This window comes from Petaurus breviceps, unplaced genomic scaffold (assembly GCF_028583685.1).
Source record: "Petaurus breviceps papuanus isolate PSGF00001 unplaced genomic scaffold, PetGlider_PUasm1.0 178, whole genome shotgun sequence".
Taxonomy (NCBI): Eukaryota; Metazoa; Chordata; class Mammalia; order Diprotodontia; family Petauridae; genus Petaurus; species Petaurus breviceps.
In genome coordinates, this window is record NW_027185777.1 from 12,848,097 (window position 1) to 12,861,704 (window position 13,608).

Consider the following 13,608-nt stretch of genomic DNA (forward strand, 5'->3'; position numbering starts at 1 on the left):
AAGGAAGGAAGGAAGGAAGGAAGGACTCCAGAGGAGGTTGACTGGGAATCTAGTGAGGTAAACAAAAGGTCCTGAAAAGAGAGGCTGAAAGGCAACAAAGATAAAGTTCCAAATATAGTTTTATAGAGGGCCAATCCTGTTTGAAGCAGATGAAAGTGAATCATATCTGTGTAAGAGAGTGGGGAAAGGAAGAAAATTCTCTTTCTCTCTCTCTCTTCCTCTCCTTCTCAGGATACCAACTTACTATGAAGAAAACTATCAAGAAAGGAAATGTCATAGAATCCTGGTCGTATCTGAGCAAAAAAAAAAAAATTGGTGAAATTCCATCTCTCCCACCAACATCCTACTGAACTGCTTACATCAATTGCTCCATTAGTAAAAGAGGGGAAATCATAGTCGTGGTTTTCCTGCTTTACAACAATTGTGAAGGTGAAGGGAGTTACAAAGGTTAATGAGCTAACATCTACAAAAGCTTGTTAAGATCCCAGAAATAAATGTGAAGTGGATTAATATTCTGCTGCTAAAACCTACTCGATATTTTAATAAAAGTAAAATTTTTGAACAAAGGATGAACAGCAGAGAAATTCTGAGCCCCACCCCCACAGTTCCATTTCATCATTAGCCTCCATATTAAGAAATAATATCAAGACAGTATTTTTGTCTGAAGCCTTCCATCTAATCTGAGAAATCCTTTTCAGTCTTTAACTATCGATTCCTGAACAATGTTCTGCCCTGAAATCTTCTCAAATAATTCCAACTGCAGGCCTTACTACTTTCTGAGAGGAAACTGGATAACAGTTTAAGAAGGGCCTCTCAATTTCTGAAAATAGATTAAGGGAGCAGCCAGACCTAAAGGCAAGTATGTATGCATGCACGCACACATGCATGCACATACGTGCTCACACACACACACATGCTCTTTACTCTAAAGTCATTACATATCTCCACCGTTGATTTTATTATACTGGTTAGGAAAACAATCAGCATTTTAAGTGACTGTTGCTCTTATTAAGGAATCTAGACCAGAGGTGGGGAACCTGTAGCCTCAAGGCACCACATGTGTCCCCTCTAGTCCAAACTTCGACTCAGTCAAAGGACCACATCTGAGTACCTAGAGGGCCATGTGTGCCCTCAAGACCACACACCTGATAGACTGCTGAGGGAATTTCCAACCGAGTCCTCTGTTTTATTTAATTGTGGAATGTCTGTCTGGGAATACCCTGAATGCTAGCTTGAAAATGGCTTGTGTCCAAGAGATTTCCTAAAGTACAATGAGACAGTCTTTTTTTTCCTCTCTCTTTTAAACAGAGATGTTGAGAATTAGAATAGTGCAATTAAGAGAGAGGAAAGAAACAAGTATTTTTTAAGTATCTACTGAGTACTAGGTACTGTGCTAATAAGTACTTTACAAATATTATCCCATTTGATCCTCACAATTACCTGTAAAGTAGGTGTTGTTATCATCTTCGTTTTACATTTAAGCAAACTGAGGCAGGCAGAAACTAAGTGCCTAAGCCAAGGTCACACATCTAGTAAATATCTGAGGTCAGATTCCTAACTCCAGACCCAGCATTCTCTCCACTGGGCCATCTACCTGCCCACAAATTTAGGAAGTTCTTGGAAGTCAGAATTGAAACAGTGACCTAAGGATTTGTCTCTAGCAGGCATTTGCTCAAAAAGCACAGTACTGAATATGCTCCCACAAACAAAACATTTGAAAATTCTATTTTTACTGACATAAAAATCTTAGAAATAAATAAGAAGAAACCTCATGTCCTAAACTCACTGAAGAAAAAGATCGGATACCATAGGATACAGCCAGGCAACAAGCAGGGGAAAAAAATTTTTAAATGGCAAAAGTAAAGCTCCCGAAAAAGAAAAGCGAAAGATTAGCCTTAAAGTTTCCTTGTATTTAGCTAGCAGAACAGACCTTTTTTTTTTGGAGACCTTTTTTTAACCTATTCAAATAGAAAGAGTTGTTCATATTTAGAAGTTCACATCAGATATGACAGAAATAGCAGGAAAACTAAATGAAGAGAATGAAACCTTCGCATATGCCTCCCAGAAGGGGAACCATGGCAGGAAAAGAGTCAATGAGCCACAATGGCATTCTACAATATTGTCTCACTGAAATAATAGCCAGGGCTTTGACTGCTTGAATCTTAAAACTTGAAAAGATTTTTTTAAGTTAAATATGTATGGATTAATTCATTGAGCAGCAAAGAAGCTAAGTGATACAGAGGATGAAGGACTGGAGTCATAAAAACAAGCTTGAATTTTATCTCAGACATTTACTGTCTGGGTGACCCTAGGCAAGTCACTTAATTTGTCTGTGCCTCAGTTTCCTCACCTGTTGAACAGGGATAATAACAGCACCTCCCTCTAAGAGTCATGATGAGAATAAAATGATATCTTTGTGAAGTGCTTTGTAAACTACAGAAATGATAGCTATTAATATGGCTTACTTAGAAATACTCTATTTCTCCCTAGATAAGACCAAAGAATGTAAACTATTCTAAAAAGTAATGCAAACTACTAGCAACCATATGAAAGAATGCTCCAAATCATTAAAAATAACAGAAATACAAATTTCAAAAAGGGTATGCTTCATCTCATATCCAGCAAATTGGCAAAAATTATAAAAGATGGGAATCAGAGATGTTGGAGGGTTAATGAAACATAAGCTCACCCTTGTATTGTTTGTGGGACTGTGAAGTAGTATAAACCTTCCAGAAAGAAAACTGGAATCATGCAAATAAAATGAGTAAAATGTCCATATCCTTTTACTCAGCTTCCACTATTAAGCATATATCATAAGGTCACTGAAAGTTTGCATATACCTAAAATATTTGTAACACCCCTTTTCTGGTAGCTAGGAACTGGAAACAAATGACCATAGACTAGGCATGAATTGGGAAATGGCTGAGCACATCAAAGTAAAGGAATGAAAGAAAATATTACTGTTGTTAAAAAACAACTATGACCAAAAAAAAAAAAAAGCTGCAAAGACTAACATGCAATGATTCAAAGCAAGCTGAGTGAAGAAAGCTACAACAATGTAAATGAAACTACAACTGACTACAACAATGTAAATGAAAAAATCATAAGCCACAAAACAATCAAAAGAGAACTTGCAAAATTACAAAAAGTAAATATGACCCTAAAGAGATAGGAAAAGATAACTGTCCTTCTCCTCCTTTATAGAAGTGGGACATCCAAGGGTGTGGAACATTAATTACATTTATAGATCCATTTTCAATGTATCGATGGATTATGCTGGTCTTTTTTCTTTTTGCTATTTTTAAAAATATATATATTTATTTATTTTTAGTTTTCAACTCTCACTTTCATAAGATTTTGAGTTCTAAATTTTCTCTCCCTGCTTCCTCTTCCTTCCCCTAGAGGGCATGCAATCTGATAGAGGTTCTACATATACATTCATATTAAACATATTTTTGCATTAATCACGTTTTAAAGAAGAATTAGAACCAAAGGAAGGAATCACGGGAAAGAAGAAACCAAAAAAAAGTGAGAGAGAACAAATAGTAAGCTCTGATCTGCCTTCAGACTTCATAGTTCTTCCTCTGGATGCGGATAGCATTTTTCATCATGAATCTTTTGGAATTGTCTTAGATCCTTGCATTGCTGATAAAAGATAAGTCTATCAAAGTTGGTCACCACACAATGTTGCAGTTACCATGTACAATGTTCTCCTGGTTATGCTCACTTCACTCAGTATCACTTCATATAAGTCTTTCCATGTTTTTCTCAAGTCCACCTGCTCATCATTTTTTATAGCACAACAGTATTCCATTACAATCATATGCCACAACTTGTTTAGTCATTCCCCAATGGATGGGCATCCCTCAATTTCCAATTCTTAGCAACCACAAAAAGAGCTGCTATAAATATTTTTGTACATGTGCATCCTTTTCCCATTTTTATAATTTCTTTGGGATACAGACCTAGAAGTGGTATTACTGGGTCAAAGGGTATGCACAGTTTTATAGCCCTTTGGAAATAGTTCCAAATTGTTCTCCAGAATGGTTGGATCAGTCTACAATTCCACCAACAATCCATTAATATTCCAATTTTCCCACACCTTCTCCAACATTTATCATTCTCTTGCTTTGTCATTTTACCCAATCTGATAGATGTGAGATGGTATCTCAGTTGTTTTGATTTGCATTTCTCTAATCAATAGTGATTTAGAGCATTTTTTCATATGACAATAGATAGTTTAATTTCTTCGTCAGAAAACTGCCTGTTCATGTCCTTGGACCATTTATCAATTGCGGAATGATTTGTATTCTTATAAAATTGACTCAATTTTCTATTTATTTTAGAAATTATACCTTTATCAGAGACACTGGCTGTAAAAATTATTTCCCAGCTTTCTGCCTACCTTCTAATCATGGTTGCATTGGCTTTGTTTGTGCAAAACCTTTTCAATCTAATGTATTCATAATTATCCATTTTTCTTTCTTTAAAAAAAATTTTATTGGTACTACTTGGGCACAACCAAGATGGTGAAGGAGAGAAAGCACTCAGCCAAGCTCTCCCAAGATTAGCCCTCAAAAAACTTTAAAATAACTAACTGCTCAAAAAAATTCTGGAGTGGCAGAGTCAACAAATGGTCAGAATGAAACATTATTTCAACCCAAGATAACTCTGGACATTATAAAGAGCAATCTGTGACACAAAGGCAGAGGCTACCACAGAGCCAAAATGGATGAAACATCAGTGGTGAGACTGGGTGGTGGTAACAAAATAGCAGCAGCTTCAGGCATTCTCAAACCAGAAATAGTCAGAAAGACATTACAGAAAGACATTGCTAGCACTGAATGAAGGACTAGATGCTATTTGGCAACTCCACTGCCTATACATACTTCTGGGTCATAGTTCAAAGACTGAGAGGAGCAGTTTTGGTCAAGAAGGAGTGTGAGCACTGAAGGATAATATCTCTTTTGGTCACAAGGGATCAAGGACCATGATAACTGTAGTCCCAAGGGATCAAGGTAAGGAGCAGAGTGAAAATAACAAAAGCAGTGACCACACATCTTCCAAGATCACACCACCTTGGAAACATCAGAAACATCCAAATCCCCAGAACCAGTTCTGACAGCAGCAGTGCAAAAAATCCTGAAGTTTGAGACAGTACCCTGCCCCCCACACCAGGAATAGAGCCCAACCTTACTGTCAAGTTCAAAATCTGGAAATGGAGTAAAAAAAAAATGAGCAAACAAAAAAAAAATCCTGACCCCAAAAAAAAGTTAGTGTGATGATAGAAAGATCAAGACAAAAACTCAGAAGAAACCAATGAAGTCAAAACATCTACAAAGCCTCCAAGAAAAAAAAAACTTTTCATTAAACACAAGCCCAACAACAGATTCTAGAAGTTTTTTTTTAATTAGCTAAAGAACAAGAGCAAAATAAGAAAAATGTCTAAAGGCATTTAGCAATTTGTTGTTTGTTTGTTTTTTTAAAAAAGGCATAAAAATCCCAAAGAAAATAAAACACTTTAAAAAACAGAATTGGTCTAATGGTAAAAGAGGTTCAAAAATTCATTGAGGAAAATACCTCCTCAAAAAGCAGAATTGGCCAAAAGAAAAAGTACAACAAAAGTTTCCAGAATAAAATAATTCCTTAAAAATTAGGAGCAAGTGAAAGCTAATGATTCCATTAGATACCAAGAAATAATAAAGTAAAAAGATGAAAAAAAAGAAGAAAAATGTGAAATAACTCATTGGGAAAAAAAATAAACCTTGGAAATAAATCAAGTTAAGATAACTAAAGAATTATGGAACTACCCAAAAGCCATGATCAAAGAAAGAGCCTACACATTATATTTCAAGAAACTATGAACAAAAACTGACCCAATATCCTAGAACCAGGGAGCAAAAAAAAAACTTGAAAAAATCCACCAATCACCATCCAAAATAGATAGCAAAAAGAAAACTTCCAGGAACATTATAGCCAAATTACAGAACTTCCAGGTTACAGAGAAAACATTTCAAACAACCAGAAAGAAATGATTCAAACACAGAGCCACAGTCAGGATCACACAAGATCTGGTAGCTACCACATTAAAAAAGTGGAGAGCTTGGAATATGACACTTGAGAAGGAAAAAGAACTGGAACTGAAACTGAGAATAACCTACAAAGCAAAACTGAGTATAATCCTTCAAGGGGAAAAAATGGACGCCTTAAGAAATATAGAACCTTCAAGCATTCTGGATGACCAGAGTTGAATAGAAAAAAAAAATGACTTTCAAACAAAAACTGTAAAAAGAAGCATCAAAACAATCTGCTAATGGCTAAGAAGTAGAGTGTTGGATCAGTGGAATAGATTAGGTCCATGATATACAGTAGTAAATATACAGTAGTAAATACAGAGAAATCTAATGTTGGATAAACCCAAAGGTCCAAACTTCTTGGGTAAGAACTAACCATTTGACAAAAATGACAGGGAAAACTGGAAAACAGTTTCACAGAAACTGGCAGAGACCAACATCTCACATATACTACCAAGATAAGGTGAAAAAGGATAAATTATTTATACATAAAGGGTGATAGCATAAATCAATTAGGACAGCATGTATATCAGATGTATAAATAAGGGAAGAGTTTGTGACCAAACAATAGAAAGGATCATGGGAAGTAAAATAGAAAATTTTAATTATATGAAATTAAAAGGCTTTTGCACAAACAAAATAATGCAGCCAAAACTAGAAGCAAAATAAGAAACTGGCAAAGGTGGAATTTACAGCAAGCTTCTCCAATAAAAGCCTCATTTCTCAAATATATAGGTAACTTAGCTAAACTTATACAAATAAGAGCCATTCCACAATTGGTAAATGGTCAAAGACTATGAATAGGCAATTTTCAGAAGAAAAATCAAAGCTATTAATGATTATATGAAAAAATGTTCTGAATCACTATTGATTAGAAAAATGCAAACTCTGAGGTACCACCTCACACTGATTAGATTGGCTAACATGACAGAAAAATGATAGTGACAAATGTTGGAGGAGATGTAGGAAAATTAAACACCAATTAATTGTTGGTGAAGTTGTAAACTAGCCATTCTGGAAAACAATTTGGAATGACATCCAAAGGGCTATAAAACTGAGTGTATCCTTTGACCTAGCAATACCACTACTAGGTCTGTATCTCAAGGACATCAAAGAAAAGGAAAAATAGCCTATTTGTACAAAAATATTTGTAGCAGACTTTTGTGGTTACAAAGAACTGGAAATTGATGGGATGCCCACCAACTAGGGAATGATTGAACAAGTTGTGGTATAAGCGTACTGGAATACTACTGCGATATAAGAAATGAGAAGCAGAATGGTTTAAAAGAAAAAAAAAGCAAGACTTCTATGAACTGATTCTAAGGGAAATGAGAATACCCAGGAGAATATAGCTAAGTCTTTCACAGTTGATCATCTTTGATGATCAACTGTGAAAGACTTAGCTACTCAGATCAAGATAATGAACCAAGACAATTCTGAAGGACATGATGAAAAATGCTATCATCCCCAGAAAAAGAACAGATGGACTCTGAAGACAGATTGAGACATAGTTTTTTTAAACTTTCTTTTTCGTTTTGTTTTGGGATTCTTTCTGTTTTCTTTTGCAACATGGCTAACATGGAAATTTGTTTTGCATGATTCCACATCTATAATCAATATCAAATTACTTGCCTTCGCAAGGAGAGGGGTAAGGCAGGAAGAAGGGAGAGAATTTGGAACTCAGAAAAAAATTTTTTAATTTAAATGTAGTTGGGAGACATTTAATGGAAAAAAAATTTTTTTTAAATCAAAGCTAGAAATTCAGTCCCCTGACTCCCAGTTCAGTGATCCTTTACCCCTAATTCCTGTCTGCATAATGATGGACAAGTGTTTGTGACAGCCAAAATGAGCAGCTATGAGATTAAATTTCTTTAAAAAGAGAACTTACCTATAAAAGATACCAAACATTAACTTCAGCCAGAGTACATTGTCTTATTTTTGGAAGGTTCCCTAATAAGTACTTTATTAAGAGATAAATCTAAAACCTCAATCTTTTTGCATGGCAATAATTAATCCTGGGCGGAGCCAAAATGGCATAGTAGAAACAGGACTTCTGCATAGCTCCCACCTCTACCTCCTCCAATACATGTAAAAAATGATTAAACAAACTTTAGGGCTACAGAACCCACAAAGTGACAGAGAGAAACTAACCTCCCACTAAAGACAGCCCAGCAGGACAGCAGGAAGGAGCCAGTGCAGTGCACAGGGAGCAGAGCCCAACCCTGCGTGAGCCCATGGTTTTAGCCTCAGGGTGGTCTGACCAGCCAGCTAGAGGGACATCGGGAGAGTAGATCACCAGCAGCTGTGGTGGTTTCCAGAATTATCAACCCATAAATGCCAAAGATAAAGTGAGAGGTCAGTGGACTTTGGGAGCAGGGAGTCCAGGAATGTGGCCTGGCATCTGCCCCAGAGGGAGAAGTAGCTGAGGCACGGTGGCCACAGCCACATGGCTGCTTCAGAGCTCCTGGACTACAGATTGTAGGGGGACCAAGCAACCATTCTGAGGGATAATCGCTCTTGCTTTAACCTGACTGGATCTGGATCCCTGTCCTAGATGGAGGTCCTGGGGTACATGACCAGTGAGACAGAGCCAGGCTTCTGAGAGGGCACCCAACTAATAGGTCCAGCAGCTCAGAAAACCCCAGCAATTTGGGACAAAGCTGTCCTCTCTGGAAGCAGAGTTCTACTGTGGCAAATAGCTCAAGAGTCAAGTGCTTGAGTGTCAACATGAGCAAGCAAAGGAAGCAAAGCAAGCACAGCAATCTAACTTTGGATTCCTTTTTTGGAGACAAAAAGGATCAAAGCATGGAGCAGGAGGAAGATAATGAAGTCAGAACTCCTGCACCAAAAGCTGCCAAGAAAAATATGAACTGGTTATAGGTCATAGAGGAGCTTAAGAAGGATTTTGAAAACCAAATAAGAGAAGTGGAGGAAAAATTGGGAAAAGAAATGAGAATGATGCAAGAAAATCACGAAAAGAGAGTCAACAACCTGACTGAAGAAAATAACACCTTAAAAAATGGACTAACTCAAATGGCAAAAGAGGCTAAAAAATCCAATGAGGAGACAAATGCCTTAAAAAGCCGAATTTGCCAGATGGAAAAAGAATCTCAAAAGCTCACTGACGAGAATAATTCCTTCAGAATTAGATTAGAGCAAATGGAAGCTAGTGACCTTATGAGAAATCAAGATACTATCAAACAGATCCAAACAAATGAAAAAATAGAAGGCAATGTGAAATATTTCATTGGAAATACCACTAACCTGGAAAATAGATCCAGAAGAGAGAATTTTAAAATGATTGGACTACCTGAAAGCCGTGATCAAAAAAAAAAGAACCTAGAAATCATCCTTCAAGAAATTCTCACGGAAAATTACCCTGATGTTTTAGAACCAGAGGGCAAAATAGAGGTTGAAAGAATCCACTGATCACCTCCTGAAAAAGATCCCAAAAAGAAAACTCCTATGAATATTATAGCCAGGTTTCAGAGTTTTCAGATCAAGGAGAAAATATTACAAGCAACCAAGAAGAAATAATTTGAATATTGTGGAAACACAATCAGGATAACACAAGACCTGGCAGCTTCTACACTGAGGGATTGAAGGGCTTGTAATATGATATTTCAGAGGTCAAAGGCACAGGGATTAAAACCAAGAATCATCTACCCAGCAAAACTGAGTATCATGTTTCAGGGGAAAATATGGTCACTCAATGGAATACAGGACTTTCAAGCATTCATGATGAAAAAACCAGAGTTGAATAGAAAATTTGACATTCAGATACAAGAAGGAAGAGAAGCAGGAGAAAGTAGATAGGGAAAAAAATCATAAGGAACTTATCAAAGTTGAACTATTTACATTCCTTCATGGAAAAAAAAAATATATATATATAATATGTGTGTGTGTGTACAAACATATATATGTCTATATAGGAGGGAATATGGGCATGTGAATGCATATATGAGTGTGCGTGTATATATGTGTACAGGTATACATAGAGCTCACAGGATCAATTGAATAGGAAGGGATGATATTTAAAAGGCGAAATTAAGAGGTGAAAGAGGAATATAATGAGAGGAGATAGGGAGAGACAGAATGGGTTAAACTATCTCATATAGAAGAGGCAAGGGAAAACTGTTACAATGGAGGGGAAGAACAGGAAGGCAAAAGGGACTGAGTTAACCTTACTCTCATTGAATTTGGCTTAGGAAGGGAATGACATACACACTAAATAGGGTATCCACCCTACAGGAGAGTAGGGAGGAAGGGAATGAAAGGGGAGATAATGGAGGGGAGGGCAGATTGGGGGGAATGGAAGTTGGAAGAACACACTTGGAAAAGGGACAGGGTCAAAGTAAAGAATATAACAAGTAGGGGGTAGGATAGGATGGAAGGAAATATAGTCAGTCTTTCACAATATATCCACTATGGAAAGGTTTTGCATAGCGACACATGTACAACCTATATTGAATTGCTTATCTTACTAGTAAGTGTGGGTGATGATGAAGGAAGGGAAAGAATCTGGAATTCAAAGTTTTAAAATCAAATGTTTAAAAAATATATATATATATGTATACATATATATAATTATTATTGTTTACATGCAACTCTAAAATGAGATATGCAGGCACTGGGGCATAGAGATCCATCTTGCCCTACTGGAAAGTCAGAGGGAGTATGGGGGAGATTATAGAAGAGAGCAGATTGGGGGAGGGGGTATTCAGCGGGATTGCTGTTTTGGGGTGGTGGGTAGGGGAAAGATGGGGAGAAAATTTGTAACTCAAAATCTTGTGGAAATGAATGATGTAAACTAAAAATAAACAAAATTTAATTCAAAAAATTAATCCTTACATATAAAAATATGAATACAATGAAACTACAAAGTTTAAGAATTAATATTAAAGGTATACAGAGGCTGATTTCTTTTCTAGTCTTACCTCTGGTTTTCATCCTTCTTCTAGGCTAATCATTTGGCCAAAAACAAATTCAAACAAAATAAACATTTATATATGTGTAAAGTCTGATGGCAAATCCTTATAGTAAAAAAAGAGGGGGAGATCATTTGCCTCAAGAAATATTCAAAAGGTTGGAAGATGACCCAAAATTTGTCAATTAGCTGAAAAGAAACAGGCTTAAAGAAGCACCCACTATGAACCAAGATACATAAAACCAAGTTTCTGAAAATAAATGTCATAATAAATTCATCCTCAATTATTATGAATTGAGAAAAATCTCCTAAATTAGTGCCAGGAGTCACCTGCTCACCTTGTGCAAATACGGCAGCAGTAAAATTCATTAAATCAACATTCATTCTTGGGAAATTGCTTTTAAGTCACTGAATGACAAATCATTCAAACAAGTAAACACTAATTTTATTATTGATGCAAAATCATTTCCCTCTTTTATTTCATTTTGATTTTCATGTTTTTATTACTGCATAGTCATTGCTAATATGGTCATTTATTTTTATTACATTGTGTGTTCATTTTTTATATACAAAATAATTAATATGCCAAATCGTATCGTATTTGCTGTAATTATAACTATACTTACATGCTTGAATGACAGTATTAATGACACTAACCCCCCCCCCATTAAAAAAAACCCTCTAGCAATACCATTAACAGAATCTCTGAACAGGTGCTTTTATAGCATCGAGTATTAGGGATGCTAAATTAATCATTTCAAAATTACCTGACTTTGTAATTCACTCTGCTGCTTCAGCCGAAGGTTTTCAGGTGTGTCTGCCACTGTAGTGAAAGACTGCTTTGGGTAGTGGCTGAAAAATGAAAGGTGAAATTGAAATATCAATATTTAAGTGTACCGTCAGACCTCTTACACAATTTTATAACTAGATAATAGAGTACAATTAATCTGTAACAAGGTTATACTCTATTATTTCAGGTACATTTATTTATGAAACATATGCCCACCTAATAATAACTGACATTTAGATAGTGCTTTATCATTTGCAAAGCATTTTACAGACATATCAACTGAAGTTAACAATAAATATGTGAGGTACATACTCGTGAAGGGAAGGGGAATGGAAGAAGTTTTTGTCAAGCACCTACTATGTGCCAGAAACTATGCTAAACACTTTACAAAAATTATCTCAACTGATCTTCAACAACTCTGGAAGGTAGGTAATTTAATGATTACCATTTTCCAACTGAGTAAACCAAGCCTGACAGAGATTAAGTGACTTGCCCAGATCACACAACTAGTAAACATCTGAGGTTGGATTTGAACTCAAATTCTGACTCCAGGTCCAGTGTACTGCCCAGTATGCCACCTGGCTACTACAAGTATTATTGCCATTCGGAAGCATCTAAGTGGTGTAGTTGAGAGAGTGGCAGTAGAGAGAGTGGAGTCAGGAAGACTCAGCTTCCTGAGTTCAAATCTGTCCTCAGGCACTTAGTAAGCTGTGTGACCCTGAACAAGTCATTTAACCTTGTTTACTTCAGTTTTCTCATCTGTCAAATGAGCTGGAGAAGAAAATTGTAAACCACTGCAGTATCTTTGCCAAGAAAACCCCATATTGGGTCATGGAGAGTCAGACATGAGTGAAACAACTCAACAACATCGACATTTTTTAAATTTAGCATCTTCTTTTCCCCAATTACCTATAAAAACATTTTTTTGCATTCATCTTTTAAAATTTTGAATCCCAAATTCTCTTTCTCCCTCTGCTCACTGAGAATGCAAGCAATTTGATATAGAATACAGAAACTCTGTCTGCAAAACATATTCTATATTGTCATGTTGCAGAAGAAAACACACACACACACCAAGAAAAGTAAAGCTTAAAAAAAGTTTCAATTGCCATTCAAATTCTAGCAGTTCTTTCTTTGAGGATGGATAGCATTTTTCATCATAAGTCCTTCAGCACTGCCTTGGATCATTGAATTGCTGAGGATTACTAAATCATATACAATTAATCATCATACAGTGTTGCTGTTACTGTGTACAATGTTCTCCTGGTTCTGCTTACTTCAGTTTGTATCAGTTCATGTAAGTCTTTCCAGGTTTTTCTGAAGTCTACCTGCTCATCATTTCTTATAGCACAATAGTATTCCATCAAAATAATATACCACAACTTGTTCAGCCATTCCCCAATTGATGGACATCCCCTCAATTTCCAATTCTTTGTACCACAAAAAAAGAGCTGCTATAAATATTTTGTGCATTTGGGGGGGGGGGGGTTAGAGACCTAGTAGTGATATTGCTAGGTCAAAGGGTATGCATAGTTTTATTGCCCTTTGGTTATAGTTACAAATTGCTCTCCAGAATGGCTAAATTAGCTCACAACTCCACCAATAGTGCATTAGTGTCTTAAATTTTCCCACATCTCCAAAATTTGTCATTTTCCTTTCTAGCATATCAGCCAGTCTGATAAATATGAGGTAGTACCTCAGAATTGTTTTAATTTGTATTTCTCTGATTAATAGTGATTTACAGCATTTTTTTCATATGACTATAGATAGCTTTGATTTCTTCTTTTGAAAACGGTTTGTATCCTTTGACCATTCAC

General features: G+C 36.1%; 1 protein-coding gene across 3 annotated transcripts in view; it reads right to left on the reverse strand.

Moving 5' to 3' along the window:
- NEBL (nebulette) overlaps positions 1-13,608 on the reverse strand; it is a 535,063-nt gene that overhangs the window by 273,657 nt on the left and 247,798 nt on the right. For 2 of the 3 annotated variants that reach the window (XM_069086283.1, XM_069086282.1), the window contains one exon: positions 11,769-11,853. In XM_069086283.1, coding sequence (XP_068942384.1) covers positions 11,769-11,853 — 85 coding nt within the window. Of the gene's footprint in view, positions 1-11,768; positions 11,854-13,608 lie in introns of those variants that run through there. The other variant, XM_069086284.1, reaches the window with a different exon arrangement.